Genomic DNA, 16771 nt, shown 5'->3' on the forward strand with positions numbered 1-16771 from the left:
ACGGGCTCTGGAACAGGGAGAATGGAGATTACACCTCCAGACGGTGAATCTTTTATGGCGGATATTCGGCAAGCGAAAGTGGATTTATTCGCGTCAAACATGACTACGCATTGCCCGCTATGGTTCTCCCTATGCCCCCATCGCCCCTGGGCGTGGATGCATTAGCTCACAGCTGGCCCACGACCAGTCTGTATGCTTTTCCTCCGATTCGTTTGATCCCAGCGGTATTATGCAGAATACGGTGGGATAGAGTGGATCAGCTGCTGCTGGTGGCTCCGCGATGGCACACGCAGCCGTGGTTTGCGGATCTGATCAGTCTGCTAGCGGGCTCTCCTTGGAGATTCCCCTCAGACAGGATTTATTATCACAAGCACAGGGGCTGATTTGGCACCCGAGGCCGGATCTGTGGAAACTGTGGGCGTGGCCATTGAGCGGAGTGCATTAGTATGTCCCAGTCTTTCTGTTGAAACCACTGAGACTATATTGAATTCTAGAGCAGCTTCTACGAGACGCTTATATGCTTTCAAGTGGAGACTGATTACAGCCTGGTGTGGCAATCGTAATGTGGATCCAGTTTACTGCCCAGTGGCTTCAGTGCTGGAGTTCCTCCAGGATTGTTTTTCGGATGACATAACACCAGCCACTTTTAGGTTTACGTGGCAGCCATTTCAGCTTACCACGAATACATAGGCGGTGCCTCTATGAGGTGTCATCCACTAGTTTCTCGTTTCGTACAGCGTGCGCGACGGCTGAGGCCTTTCCGCCCTGTGCGAGTTCCTTCATGGGGTTTATCCATTGTGTTGCTAGGTTTATCAGGGCATCCGTTTGAGCCCTTGGAGACCGTATCGGATAAATTCTTGACACTGAAGACACTTCTTCTCATGGCTTTATCCTCCCTCAAGAGAGTTGGGGATTTACAGGCTCTTTCTGTTTCATCCTCATGCATGGAATTTGCACCGGGCTCTGTGAAGGTGCTGCTGCGGCCCAGGCCTAACTATGTTCCTAAGGTCGCATCTAACCTCTTTCGCTTTCAGCAAGTGTTCCTGGAAGCTTTTTCACCTGCTGAGGCTGGATCAGAAGATCTAAGTCTTTGCCCTGTGAGAGCTTTAAAGACTTATGTGGATCGTACAGCCCCTTGGCGTGAATCTGACCAGCTGTTTGTCTGTCTTGGACATAAAAGTAAGGGCCATGCGGTTCCAAAACAGCGCATGTCCCATTGGCTGGTGGAGGCAATTTCTTTGGCCTATGAGGCGCGCGGACTCGCTTCGCCCTTAGAAATTAAGGCTCATTCCACTTGAGCTGTGGCTTCTTCTCAAGCTTTTCTCAGTGGATCTTCTATGAATGATATCTGTGCTGCGGCAGGATGGTCCTCACCGAGCACTTTTATCAAGTCCTACAGTCTGGATGTGAGGATGGCTCCTGGCTCCCGGGTTCTCTCCGCTTGAGCAGATGCTTCCTCGGATCTCAGTTATCAGGTACGTCAGGCGTTTTGGTATATCGTTCCCATACGTGGTGACGTCACCGCAGCATCGAAGTGACCTATGATAGGGAACATCTCGGTTACGTATGTAACCTTGGTTCCCTGAATAGGGAACGAGATGCTGCGGTTCTGGCCGTTCCGTACCTTGATAACTTCTTCATCTTCAGTCATGAAATCTGAGCGAAATGGCGCGCTGCACCCAGGTATATCATGCGTGCGCATGCGTAGGGTGGTGCTATGCGCCATTTGGCCAATAGGATTGGCGGGATGGTATAGGGCTTCAGACATTCGTCACACCGGAGGTGTTCCCATACGTGGTGACGTCACCGCAGCATCTCGTTCCCTATTCAGGGAACCAAGGTTACATACGTAACCGAGATGTTTCTCTTTCTCGTACGACTCTCGCGAGACTTCAGAACGAGATCAGACAGACCACGGGTGCAGACGTGATGCTGCAGAAAAACCTGTTTTTTTTTTATACAGTCTATGTGAGAATAACCAAAGAGATTATGCGCTCGCTGACTAAGTCGAATTTGCTCCAATAATTTTGAAAGAACGTTTAATTACTAATGATTGACTCGTTTATGTAATAAGCAGCTTGTTTTAATACAACACCTCATTCATTATAATCTGAGTATATCCACGGCAACTAATTATTTTAAATTAAACTGAGCTCTGCTTGTTTCCAGATAAAACATGTGTGTCAAAAAGATTTTTCCTACAAATTATATTTGAAGGCTTTACTGTTGCCTGAAGTAGAATAGATATCCAAAACAGATTGAGTTGCTCACATCTCTTACGCCCCCCCCCCCCTCCCCCAAAAAAACACTTATCACTTAGATTTAAAGATTAAATACTTTTATTAATAAATCTGATTCTGCGATGCTGAATTAAAAGCTTTCAGTTTCATGACATTCAAGCATGGTTTGTGTTAATTATAAAATTACAATAAAATAGAAGTAAAACACAATTCTCAGAGTGTAGCCTATTCTACTGTATTCAGATTTGTGCAAAGTGGGTCCATTATGCCCTCTTTACACTTTGTTTTCCTAATGGCTCCTGGTTGGAGGAAATAATTTATGAATCAAAACCACAAACAATATGTTCCTCCATGAGATCACCAAGATTCTTTATTATTGTAATCAAGAAAAAAGATTTAGGGAAATGGCAATACTCACCTGCATAAAGAAAAGCACTGTAAAAACATTTAATCAAACCATTAAGTAGTTTCATGGTCAATTACTCACTTAGTTTGAATTTAGTGTTGTAGTCCATATAGTATTTTACTACAGCAGATGTTTGCATTTGAGCCCTGTATGTGTGTGGAAAAACATCTGACTCTTATCTCAGCATTTTCATGATTATGTTTGAAGAGTCGCTTCACTGTTGTGCCTCAGCGGTGACCACAGAAGCATATCAAGTATAGCCAAGTGTAGCAAAGATTTTTGCTGAGACATCACCTGTGTATTTATGTGTGTGGGTGTGAATACTCTCCACTTCATATAAATCCTTGGCCTTAGAGGAGTCTTTTTTGTAAGTACGACTTCCAAGGGTTCCAAGGCTCAACTCTGCACCAAATTTCTAACCATTATCTCACTATAAATGGAAAAATGGCTCTTCAGGATGTTTGTGGTTTCCTGGAGACTTTTGATGACATCAGCCCATGCACTTACCAACCAAATGAGATGGGATACATGTGGAGGACACCGTTCGAGTTTGACAGAGATAGTGCTTTTCATTTTGTTCCCCCCCCTCAGCAGTTCAGAAGAAAAAACAGAGCACCAAATCTTTTCTCTTCGACTTTCTCCAGTCTGTCACCTCATCAACAACCCTTCCAGCTATCCCATGGTACCACAACTTTGGGTTTTATATTTCAGGATGGTGTGATAGCCGCTGCAGACACCCGTGCCAGCTGTAAGGGTCTAATTTGCTGCCCGATAAGTCAAAAGATTATGCCTATCCACTCTCACCTGGTGGTCAACACCTCAGGCAGCGGTGCTGATTGTATGCTGTGGGAACGGATTCTTACCCGTGAGATGAGGCTTTACCAGCTTCGCCATCGTAAGAGACTAAGCGTCAATGGGGCTGCAAAACTGCTCTCCATGATGCTTCATCCATTTAAAGGCACTAATGTGTGTGTGGCAGCTACTCTGTGTGGATGGGATGGAGAAGAAACGCAAGCAACACTAAAGTCCTGCATGGAAATCACAGATGTTAAGGAAGCAGTGGAACAGGATAGCAATGCATCCACAATTTCAGATGAATCTGCTCAAGGTAGTGTGAAAATGGCCTCTATAAATGAGCAGGCCGAGATCTCGAAGGACACTCAAGCACTGAATTCAACTGTGTCAGATCAAAATACAAACAACGTTCTGTCAACTTTAGGACGACGTTCTGGTCCCAGGGTGTGCTATGTTTGCAGTGATGGCCTGCAACTGAAAGGAGAGATAATATCAGTGGGCTCAGGGTCACCCTATGCATACGCTGTGCTTGATGATGGTTGGAGATGGGGAATGACTGTGGATGAGGCAGTGGCACTGGCCCGGGAGGCTGTTTTCAGAGCCACTCACTGGGATGCCTACTCTGGGAATAATGTAGACCTTTTCCACATCACTGCCCATGGCTGGCGACGCAGAGACAGAGAAGATCTGAAGGAGGAGTACTACAGAGAGAGGGAGAGAGAGAAGAAGAAGATCAAAGAGAGGGAGAAAGAGAGACAGAAAAGAGAGGGGGATGAGCTGGTTGAAGGGGAAGCCTATTCAGTACACTGTGGATAGGGACACAAACTGTGGGAATACAAAAAGACATGAATGGAAATTGAATGTGATGGACAGGAATAGCATAGTCTTGTCAAATAGTCTTGTTAAGAACAATGTCAGGCTGCTCACTTGATATCACAGATAAAAAGAATCCATAGTGCACAGGGAAATAAAACAAGTTTCTCATAAACTGTTTGTATTTCAACCAAAAAATAAAATAGTTATCAATACACTACATTTTCTTTTCTCAGATAAATAACTGTATCTAAACACATTGGATTTTAATTGATATTGTAGCAAAGCACCAAGAATCGATTGATTTTGTATTTATTCCACTTTATTTGTTTTAATATAAGTCAACAAATATAGTCCATGTACAATAATTGACAATGTAGCCTAAATGTGCAATAAATGTTGCCTTGTAAGTTAATGTGTGACTCAGCAATATTTTGATGAATCAATGAAACAACCGATTAAAAAAAATATAGAATCGAAATGTTTTGAAAAAAAAAAGATAAAAAGAATTAACAAATTGATAAAAAAAAGACGGCCAAACAAACAAACTCATTCAGATTTTTACAAATAAATAAATACATAAATATATATATATTTAAAATTATTAAATGTCAAATTGTTAAAGACAAGCATTTGTTGACAGTATACTTTATGAAGCGGTGACATTCTATTACCTTTTTTCCAAGTTAAAAACCGTCACCATGACACATTACAGAGTTTGTATGAGTAGTTTAGGCATATTTAGTCAAAAGTAGAGTCCCGCTAGTACTGTCGCTCATCCTATGCGTTAGATGGCGATGCGGTGCCCTTTTTCGCGTCTTCAACATCTAACTTAACATACAAGAAGCAGAACGCCGCTTCCGGTGGTCAATTATCTGAAACATGGCGCTGTCTAGTGTACTGCGGAGTGAGTCTGCGGATTTTGTAGATCGCTTTAACCAGCCCTTTGCGCACGGATGCGGTCTTAACCAGAAAGACCTCGGCTTTGGAACAGCACTGGATGAAAGTCTGAACTTCGCCGTGAAACCGCTGGATGAAGCGGATGAAGCGGAGAGAAAAATCGAGTTTCTCCACGGCACGACCACTTTAGCATTCAAAGTGAGTTCGATTAGCCAGCAGCTAACAGCATCTATTCCAGCTTAAAACTGTTTACTCTTAGTATTTTGACTCAATCAGAAGCGTGAGGCTTTTATAAAACCATCTCAATGTTTATGTACGGTGTATAATGAATAGAAATAAGGCTGAATGGAAAACTGACTAGCAACTGTGTTAGAGCAAAAGCTTAGTTAACATACAGTTGCTAAGTACGCCAGTGTTTCCACATTTAACTGGTTTGTTTACTCGCTTAGTTCTTTTGACAAGTTTGTATTGTATGAATAGGGATATTATGCACTGATGAATGGATTGAATGAAGTGGTTTTGTCTATGACTCCTCAATGGCAGCGCCCCAGTCATTTCCGTCACAGTAACCGCAAACTTGTGTGTCAAATATAATTAAAACGTGTTTATAGTGCTGCGAATTCTGCAAAACTCTGCATAAGTTTAAATTTGGGCTGATTACAGTATGAGTTCATATAGAGTTCAGCTTTGCTCCAGAATTAAAAAGTGAAGAGAGATGTATATGGCAGATAATGACACAGCAAAATGTGATTTTTCATTGAGGCCTATTAGTGTCCAGTTGTTCGTGTTCTCAGAATCTTATGGAGAGAGAAATTACACGTTTAAAATACTTTTTTATATTATGGATCAGTGGGCTGCACGATTCTGGATAAATTGAGAATCACAATGTTTTTGGTCTCCTATAGAGATCACGATTCTCCTATGATTCTTTAAAAAAATATTATTACTATTATCATTATCACAAGTATAGAAATTAATATTTTTATTTAGCAAGGATTCTTTAAATTGAACAAGTGTGACAAAGACATTTATAACAAAATATTTTGTTCTTCTGAACTGTCTATCAAAGAAACCTGAAAACTTTTCAACAACAATAATAATAATAAATGTTTTTTTTTGAACAGCAAATCAGAGTATTAGAATAATTTCTGAAGATAATGTGAAACTGAATACTGGAGTAATGATGCTGAAAATTCAACTTTGCATCACAGAAATAATTTACAAATTTAAAATACATTCAAGTAGAGAGCAGTTATTTTAAATTATAAAAATTTCACAACTTTACTGTTTTTTTGCTGTACTTTGGATCAAATAAATGCAGGTTTGATGAGCAAAAGAGACTTTAAAAAACATTACACATCTTATGGTTCAAAAACTTTTGACTGGTAGTGTATAAATAATATATTGAAAACCCCTGCTTTTTTATAATAGAATGATGGAAAAAGTTGTTTAAATCGCTGATTCAACGACTCACTCATAAACCTACTTCCCTCGTTTCATTACTGGATGAATCAGTGTTTTTGAAAGATTCTCTTGAATTAAAAATTAATTAATTGACAAATTAAGACACTTGTCGCCACCTAGTAGTGAAACTTTATTTGAGGCGCGGTACTTTCAAACGGGGATTTGCTCTATTTTTGCTCTATCGCTGCCATACAGACATCAATGTTTATATCTGATCTATAAACTTTATCCCAGTATTTCTGTGATAATATAAATGACTGTAAGACAGAAATATTACTGTGTAGTTGAAAAGACCGTTTGTGAAGATGTTTCTTAACCAAACATGGTAACTGCTCTCTCTTTGTCAGCGACAGTGCAAGCACAGATTTGAATGATCCGGTAAGACTTTGTAAAAGGTTTAACACACTCGGGGAATCGTTGTCATTTAGAAATGAGATCGAGAGGGTGTCTGAATCGAGTTCGCAATCTTTTAACGATTAATCGTGCAGCTCTAATTCTATGTATATTTTTAGTCAACAATATTGTCCCAGATAATAGTGACGTGAAAAACAGTATACAGGATAGTATAATTCTATTTTATGGTTTTTGAGGGAATTCCTACATTGTTTATTTTTAAGACAAATGTCTGTATATGGCATCTTTTGAATGACTCTCAACAAGCAAAGATGCTTTATAGATCCAGATGGATTAGTTTCATAATCTACTAGCTAATTGTACCACACTGTACCAAGCCTTGACTACTTAGTTCATTTTAAGATTAAAAGACATTATACAAAAAAGGTTGTCTTTTTCTCCATTAATATTACGTTTTTGCTTATTTGTGTCATCTCTCAGTTTCAGCATGGTGTGATTGTGGCTGTGGATTCCAGAGCGACAGCCGGCTCCTACATCGCTTCACAGACAGTGAAGAAGGTGATTGAAATCAACCCGTACCTGCTCGGCACCATGGCCGGCGGAGCCGCGGACTGCAGTTTCTGGGAGCGTCTGCTGGCTAGGCAGTGCCGCATCTACGAGCTGCGCAACAAAGAGCGCATTTCTGTGGCAGCTGCCTCCAAGCTACTGGCTAACATGGTGTATCAGTACAAAGGCATGGGCCTCAGCATGGGCACGATGGTCTGCGGCTGGGACAAAAGAGGACCAGGTACATATCTTGTGTTTGTGTTAAGCTGACAGTTCATCCAAAAATAAAAATTTTCTCATGATTTACTCAGTTGTTCCAAACCTGAATGACTTTCTTAATTCTGCTAAACACTAAAGAAGATGTTTTGATAAATATTGGTAACCAAACTATTGATTGTAGTCAATGACTTCCATTTTTTCTTCTTCTCCATAATATGTCAGTCAGCTGTCGGCTGTTTATTAACATACTTTTTCTTCTTAAAAAAAAAAAAATAATAATAATAATTTTTTTAATGATCAACAAAAGTAAGAAACTCGTACATGTTTCTTTTATCCCTTTAAGTGGATTAAAACTTGATTTGACAAAGTTCTTCTAATTGGTCAGAAGCATTTTTGGCCTTGCTACATTTGGCCACATTTATTTTACCATCATGTTTTATGTAAATTGTATATAATTAATATAATTGCTTAAGTACTAAGCTTCTTATAATACAAATATATAATGCTTATAAAATATGTACAGATGTGTTATTATTTGTAGTAAAATATAATAGAAATGTATATTGTAATTTATATTTTAATATAATTTATTTAGAACCGCTTATGTATTTTTTTTTTTTATTATTTTTGGAGCTGCTGGTAATCATGCTTTGGTATTATTAATGATTTTTGTATTAATCATATAATTATGATTTCTAGGAAAATAAAATAACAAATTATCGTTAACATGATCATAAATATTAAAATGTTATGTAAAATGTTTCACAGCTATGAGCTATTCATACATTCTACCCGTTTAATATTCTCTTATAAAATTGACCTGTGAGCCATGGGACTGAGAATTATGTTATTAAATATTTCATGATGTTATTTACAATAATATTTGCTTTTAATTAAAGGTGTTTTTCGGCTTTAATTTCCTTTTTGCTTCCATCAAAAGCATTGATCAGAAACATTCCAGCTGTAATCTGTCTGCATCTGCAATAGCTTTGTGATGTAAAAGACCGTCAAGGGACCTCGCTTTTCTTTTTTGCCATTTATGTTTTGACTGATTGCTGCAGTTGGCATGGGGGCAAATTATGTGATTATTTTTCTCTGCTGATTTGACCCTGCCTTTCTGCTGAAATAGCTTTGTAAAAATAGCTCTATCACTATAGCTTCCTGCCAGTCTCCACTCTCCAGCAGTTTTAATGTGCAGCACAAAGATTGTTTTTTTTAGATGAATCACAAACTTGCACATTAATGGACCTTTGCTTTTCTAGACCATGATTGATGTCCATTTTTCTTAATTGGACATTGCATTTAGATCTATAAGAGGCTTTTAATCTAATTGGCTTAATGGTGAGCTTTGCCCATTTTCAGTTAATTTTATTTCTTCCTAACATGAGGTGTGCAAAACTATAAAAATATATAATTTACTGCCACAGAATGCGTTCATCAGCATGAGTTTGCAGACCAGGGAGTTGTTTTAGACAGGACCACCAGATGGCAACATAGCGCTCCCTCATAGTGATGCATTCCTCAATAGCAGACACTTGGGTGCTGTAACGACTCTACATCACGGGCGATGTGTTTAAAGAGGCCCTGCACAGTGACACAGTAATGGGAAATCAATATGCCAGTGACTGTAGGCCAGGAGGGAGCAATACCATGATGGACGCGGCTCTCAGCCAGGGCAATTGGGTTGCATGCAAAATCCGTCAGCTCGATCAAATTGGGTTTATGCGGTGACACAGGCTAGCATTGTCCCCCCACCAAAAAAAACAACCTTTGCCTAGCAGGCAAACAAAAGTATGTGGTAAATCTTCCAGTAAATTTTGATTGCTGTTAGAAGTTCAATAGCAGCACTGGCTGTTACAATGCATCGTGATTCAATCGAGAGGTAAATGTTGTGATAATTAAATCAATCTTTATTAAACAGACCACTTTTACTCTGTTAACAATGTCACCCTTATTCCTGTGATAAACTGTCTATTTGGTCTTACTTCTGTTGAGACTACCGTTGATTCCCACGAGTTTTAGTCTGTGTGGTGTTAGGGCTGTTCTACTGATGCATTCTCTCATTGATGAGCCAAATTTATGTAATTAAAAAAAAAATTATATGAAAATGTAAATATGCTAAAATGACACGATTGCATGATATGAAGTGGTTATATTTACATTTACATTTATTAATTTAGCAGATGCTTTTATCCAAAGTGACTTACAAATACATGGGAAAAACATGGAGTGCTTGCAATACAAAGTTTTCAAGTTATCATTTGGAATGCTAGAATAAGGAAGGATTAATGAAACGTGATAGCATCCTTGAGTTTGTGCCTCTCTGTGACGGTTACATGAGATGCATGTTGAAACACAGGTGTTTACAAGCCCAATGTGACCCACTGTTCTTAAGTAATTCAATTGTTTCATTAGTGATCTGGTTCCTTTTAAACAACCGTTATGATCTGTTTATTTCTACAGTACAAATTCATTTTGCATCTATTATAATTTGTAATCCGATAGCTACTTCGAAAATATATACAACCTCTTTCCTGCCAGGAACTGGAAATATCAGCAGGACTGCTATTTCTAAAGATGTATGAAGCTCCTTCAACAGGCAGCTTTTTATGTTGTGTAGACGTGGAGTGCTGATGTGCATGCATGCTTAGATGTCTGTACACAGAGTTGCTTTGCTTTCTGGGCAGCTGCTCTCTCTCGTAAGTGGCACTCTTAACCAACCATGGCTGTGTGACAATCAGCAAAGCATCACCTGTGTATGTTCCCTCCTTTAGTCTTGAAGTTGAGTTTCATTCATGCAGACAGCCACACTTTTTTAGTCTGGCACATCTAACTGCCTGTCACCTTTGTGATGGAGTGCAAGGAGCCAGGCTGTCGTAACATCCAGAGATCACCCCTGCTTCAACGCCTCTGCTTTACGATGGCTCGCAAATTCAAGTGCCTCATTTTGTTCACCTTTACATGAGATGGCATGAGACGGCCGTTGTGTGATAAAACGATCCCAGGTGTTGTACGGTAAAAAACATTCCAGTCTGCCGAAGTACTATCGCACTCTGCTCTTAATGAGAACTGGTGCCTTGTGGGTGAAAGAGACGTCCTATTGCATTTTTAGCCTGTTTTTAGTTATCACACTTGGCTCTACAAAATGGTATATTACCCTTCATATATTCAGGGTGCTCTAACGATTATCAGGTCGAGCTAACGATGCGTACTTTTCGCTTGTTGAAGGCTTCTGTGCCTCACTTCCTAAGATTGTCCTGAAAATCTCTCTTCGGGTCCTTGAACTTTACTCAAAGTTTCCAGAGTACAGAGGAATATTTTAGATTTCGTTTTCAGTGCTAGTTATGTTCGAAATAGTCTGTCGAACCAAGACCTTTATACTGATGGCAGAAAGTCTGAAACCCAAGCAGCTTTCATTGGCCAAGGACCGCCCAAGAGGCTGTCTTTCTGTAAAGCAACCAGTCACGGTTTGTTTTGTTCAGCGTCATGTTTAAGGGGCGTGACAATGTAAAGTTGATGCTCCTACAATAACAGACTGGCATGCATCATTCAAGAATGATGTCTTTGGCCATCAGGAGTCTATGCAGTGAGCTTTACATACTTATAAGAATCCAGAGTTTAGTTGATCCAGATCATTGTGGCAGTTGTAGACACGAGCGTTCTTCATCATTGAGGGGGTTTGGTGTGACATTTGCTGAAAATGTACTCACCCCCAAGCTATCCAAGATGTAGATGAGTTCATTCGTCAGGACAGATTTGGAGAAAGTTTAGCATTACATCACTTGCTCACCAGTGGATCCTCTGCAGTTAACGGGTGCCAAACAGCTGATAAAAACAGTAATCCACAACATTAAATAATGTGTTTGTAGGAAACAAATTATTCACATTTAATCATTTAGCAGACACTTTTATCCAAAGCGACTTACAAATGAGGAGAACAATAGAAGCAATCAGACCAACAAGAGAGCAACAGTATACAAGTACTGTGCCAAGTCTCAGTTAGTCTAGCACAGTACACATAGCATTTTTTATTTTTTTAATAAATGAAAGATCATGATAGGTAAGTGCTAATATTAATTTGTTAGGTCCTGGTGAAAAAAGCATCTTACCCTTAGACCAACACTTCTGGCTAAAATACCAGACCATAATTCATAATAATGCTTCCATCAGTGAAAGCATTCATCCCCTGTTTTCCTATCACACAAAAATCCACTCATATTTTAGTTGAAAGCAATGGTTTGAAGTGAAGAATTTCTTAATGATGAAATGCAGCTTTTCGCTTCTCAAGACATTAATTGATGGACTCGTGTTGTGGATTATAAGGATCTTTTAAACAGCTGTGTGAACTTTGAGACTTTTGTTTTCACTGCAGAATAGAAAAGAAAAGTTTTTTTTTTTGTTTTTGGTCCATATAGTCAGTGGTGTCCAAATGTTGTTTTGGACTCCATCCACTTTCATTGTGTGAACCAAAACAGTCGAAAAATTCCAAATTCCTTTTTTGTTCCAAAAAGTGAGTAAATGATGACAAGTAATTTTTGGGTGAACTGTCCGGTTAACAGTCCATCTGCAGGCTAATTCTGCTTGCACACAGATGGGAACGTAGTCACCATTACTGTAGGAGTGAGTTTCGTCATTGCGCGGCCTCACAAACACTTGAAACCTTAGGGTGATCTGCTGCTGGACCAGACAGTGACCCACCAGTTCACCGATTGTGATCTGCATCATCCATTATGTTTGGTGAGAGGTCAGATCTTCAGGTTTAGATCAATAATTAATTCTGTTGTTTTTGGAGCGATCAATAGCATAGCACCTCAGGCGGTGCCCCAGGGTGGATGCTATGTTTGCCCGTGCCTGGTCTGCAGTTTGTTATCTTACTGATTATTAGCTAAATGTAAGCTCTCTTTCTATAACTCTTTCCTGCTGAAGCCCCTAGGTACCACCAATACCAAACTCCATCTACCAAACACCCGGCTGTCAGAAAAAAATAGTCCAACCTTTCCCATGATTCCTTTTCTCAAATGTACTCGCCAAGATGGATTTGATCTTGTATTGTTCAGAACAATCATTATTTATAACCTTGTGTTCATAACATAACATCGATCTACTGAATTCTCTCTTTTTTACGCTTTTATCTTCCACGGAGGCGGCTGCCTTTTTAACACAGCAGGACGTAAAGCATTGCTGATGGTCTCTTTCTTCCTTCTGCTTTCCTCTGATCACAGGGCTCTACTATGTGGACTCAGAGGGCAACCGAGTGTGTGGAGACCTGTTTGCAGTTGGTTCGGGATCCATGTACGCCTACGGTGTCGTCGACAGCGGCCTTCGCTACGACCTGACTGTAGAAGAAGCATGTGACCTGGGCCGCCGCGCCATCTACCAAGCTACTTACCGTGACGCCTACAGCGGAGGCCAAGTCAACCTCTACCGCGTCCACAGCGATGGCTGGGAAAGGGTCTCTCAGGAAGACGTGCTTCAGCTGCACCTTAAATACCAGAGCGAGAAAGCATAGAAGGAAGGGTTGGGAGGAGGAAAGGGATGAGGGGAAAGGCCACAGCGGTAGCTAGGTTTCAAAAGGAAAGATGAGGAATGAATTGCAGATTAGTGATACAACCTGAAAGGCACTTCAGTTAACTTAATGAAATCAAATCTGCTTCCAAGAAAGTTAATGCCATCTCTTTTGTAAGAGTTGGCTCTTCTGTAAATGAGAACACGAGCAAGGCTGTCTCTCTCCCTCTCTCTTTCTCACTTCCTCACATCTCTCAAAGTTAAACCAGTTTCCGTTATTATTCTCACGTATATTATTTGTCGAGTTTTCAACCAGTTTCAGTAGCACTACAACCCCAGCCATTACAGTTTCATTTGTTGTTTGTGATAATAAAATAAGGGGGCGCTGTATCCCTATGGACACCACTACAAGCCAAAACTCCAGTTGGCCAGCTCTCATTGAGTGGGTGTGGACTTCTGTTCTTCTCATCTCACATGTATCTGCTGTTACCACAGTTACTAAACCTGCTCTCAATAAACCTTGGATTTTTGCTATTTAAGTGTTGTCGTTGTTGTTGTTTTTTTCTTTCTTGATCCTGATGTATCGGTTGGCAAGTGTTTTGACAGGTGTTTACAAGTTTGTGCAGTGCCCCAAAATGTATTTTTTATCTTAAGTCACACTTGATGTATAAATGCCATTGCATTAGATAACAAAATATCAAATCGGCTGCATCTGCACAGTGCTAGCAAATTTTCTCAGAACTAAGATTCTTGTCTATATTTACAGTACATTTTTTGGTACGGTATATATTTTTTTTTTTACATTTGATTGATAGAATAATTTAATGTTAAAATTACAGCAAAAATACCAGAGGCAAAATATTAGACCATATAGTTCATACACGTTACACGAAATATTGTGCTGAGTTGAGGAACACTCATCTAAGTACAACTCTTAAATTTCAACAGTTTATTTGTTGTATTATAATTTAGAATACTCCTCTTTGGGAAACCGGAGACTGTTTGTGCTATTTATCATTAAATGTCACTTGGTTTGATATTTTATAAATTTAGGGCTGTCAATTAAATTGTGATTAATTATATACAAAAATGTGTTGGCAAAAATTAATGCAATTAATCATGCCCCCTGACCCGTATGTAAATTCCTTAAGAGATTTTCCTACTTTGGGAGCAGTTGAAGCTTGAAATACCACCATAATGTTAGCGCCTCAATAATGTCATGTCTTGGAATTTATCAATATTTTCTGTGAAAGAAACTCAAATTAACATATTTGCTTTAAAATGGGAATATATACAGGTCCAGGTCATATAATTAGAATATCATCAAAAAGTTGATTTATTTCACTAATTCCATTCAAAAAGTGAAACTTATATATTATATTCATTCATTACACACATTTCAAATGTTTATTTCTTTTAATTTTGATGATTATAACTGACAACTAAGGAAAATCCTGAATTCAGTATAATCTAAAAAGTTTAACTTTTTGAATGGAATTCGTGAAATCAACTTTTTGATTATATTCTAATTATATGACCAGCACCTGTATACACTGCCATCCAAAAGTTTGGGATCAGTAAGATTGGTAATGTTTAAAAAAAATATATATTTTTTAAAAGTTTATTATTACGATTGAGGTTGCATTTGTTTGAAACTTGATTTGACAATATACTGCCGTTCAAGAAAAAAATGCTTTTATTTAGCAAGTGTAAATGGTAAAAAAGCGAGACTAAAGACTTACATCATTAGAAAAGATTTAAAACAAAAATTACTGTTCTTTTTAAGTTTTTATTCATCAAAGAATCCTAAAAAAGTATTACAGCTTCCAAAAAATATTAAGCAGCACTACTGTTTCCAACATTGATAATAAAATCAGCATATTAGAAAGATTTCTGAAGTTACATGTGACACTGAGGATTGGAGGATTGGCTGATGAAAATTAAGCTTTTCACACTGAAATAAATAAAGTGCATTAAAATAGAAAACCATTATTTAAATTGCCGTAATATTTCACAATATCACTTTTGTTTTGTTGTATTTTTGAAAATGAATGCATGAGCATAAGAGACTTCTATTAAAAAAGAAAAGAAAAAAACCCACCTTGAAAATCTTAATAATCCCACATTTTGAAACAGCACATATAAATTATGAACAAATGATTTAATTTTTAAATGTACAGATTGTATCAAATGCAGTGCCATTCATACATTTGTGTCCAATTACATTTCTCTGTTATTTTGGTTTTATTTTTATTTTCAACATTTTGAATGTCAGCTCAGATGGGTTTAAAAAAATAAATTTAAAACATTTGTAATGGGATTTGTTTTTGACCATCTTGTCCAGTTGTCTCCATCAGCACAGGAGCTCTGAATATTTTCCTTTTCACTTTTGCCTGAGGCCCTGAATTAAGTATCTTACTTTTTCCTTCCTCTTGCCATCACTGCCTTGTAATAGTATTTTAGAGATGCAAATAGTGCATTGTGTCTTTGTCTGCATCAATCTTGTCTTGTGGGCTATTAGTGCTTGCACAAACTCTAACACCTCAAGCTGACAGGGAAAAAAGTGATTGTATTTTGTGCTGTTCTCCAATTGTCCTCTGACTTTCGGGTCTATGGACTTAGTCCTTAGATGACTTTTTTTAATTAGAGGGTAAATTTATTTCAGATTTTAATTTCAGCACACCTAGTTTCCCAACACCAAAGGTCCTCTATCACATTGTTTTACAACACAAGGGTTCACTATAGCCCCCATGCCCCCCCCCCAGTAGTTTTATAGCTGAAAATAAACACTAATAAAGGCTATGGGACGATGTGATGGCCCTGAGCCCCAGTGATTGTTAAAAACTAGTTTCACAGGTGGCTAGTTAGCAGATGGAAAGCAAACGGGATTCCAATAAATGTAAATGGGGAGTTCTTCTCCATTACTTAGCTTGGAGAAAATGAAGAGATGAGAGAGTTGCTTACAACATGATTACAAATCACATTTGCTAATCATGTTTTTGTAGTCATGTAGTTGCAGAACATCTGCAGCATCAAAATGAAATGAGATGTCGGGCAGGTCACTCTTGAAAGCATTATGAATACTCATCAACTATCTTTAATTATGCATTAATGGTTAGATTTTAGAAAGAGCAATTCTCAAGTTATAGCAAAATATTGTTGTTGGGTGCATTGTAATGGGAGAAGCACTGGTTAGACTTGATGACCCAGTTACCATTTGTCTCTCTCGCGAGTAATTTGTATGAACCTCCACTTCAAGGTTTAAAAATGTAGCAAGAGCTACTTGAATTTCAATAGCAGCGTGCGTGCCGGTGATATTTATGGATCATCTTCACACTATTTGTCCTGTGATTCAACAAGAAGCATTGTGATACAATCCATGTAAGTCTGCAGTGATTTGGATAGTCAAGCTGTATCTTAACTGAAGCCAAACTGAAGAATATGATTGTGTGAGAGACCAGCTGGTTAGTTTGTTAGGTGCCAGCGAGATGATTTTAAGAGTGTCAAAAAATAACCCCAATGCACCCAC

The 16771-nt window shown here is 38.7% G+C and overlaps 2 protein-coding genes across 2 annotated transcripts; both read left to right on the plus strand.

Moving 5' to 3' along the window:
- The first annotated feature begins 2941 nt into the window (after positions 1-2941).
- On the plus strand, positions 2942-4272 carry LOC128023723 (proteasome subunit beta type-11-like). Its single transcript, XM_052610672.1, has one exon. It carries the CDS (start codon positions 3091-3093, stop codon positions 4255-4257), a length of 1167 nt encoding a protein of 388 aa, XP_052466632.1. The 5' UTR covers positions 2942-3090; the 3' UTR covers positions 4258-4272.
- An 824-nt stretch (positions 4273-5096) lies between these two features.
- Positions 5097-13781, plus strand: LOC127933446 (proteasome subunit beta type-5-like). Its single transcript, XM_052530461.1, has 3 exons — positions 5097-5352; positions 7453-7759; positions 12960-13781. Exons 1-3 carry the CDS (start codon positions 5137-5139, stop codon positions 13244-13246), a joined length of 810 nt encoding a protein of 269 aa, XP_052386421.1. The 5' UTR covers positions 5097-5136; the 3' UTR covers positions 13247-13781.
- Positions 13782-16771: the final 2990 nt, after the last annotated feature.

Source organism: Carassius gibelio, chromosome A2 (assembly GCF_023724105.1).
Source record: "Carassius gibelio isolate Cgi1373 ecotype wild population from Czech Republic chromosome A2, carGib1.2-hapl.c, whole genome shotgun sequence".
NCBI lineage: Eukaryota > Metazoa > Chordata > Actinopteri > Cypriniformes > Cyprinidae > Carassius > Carassius gibelio.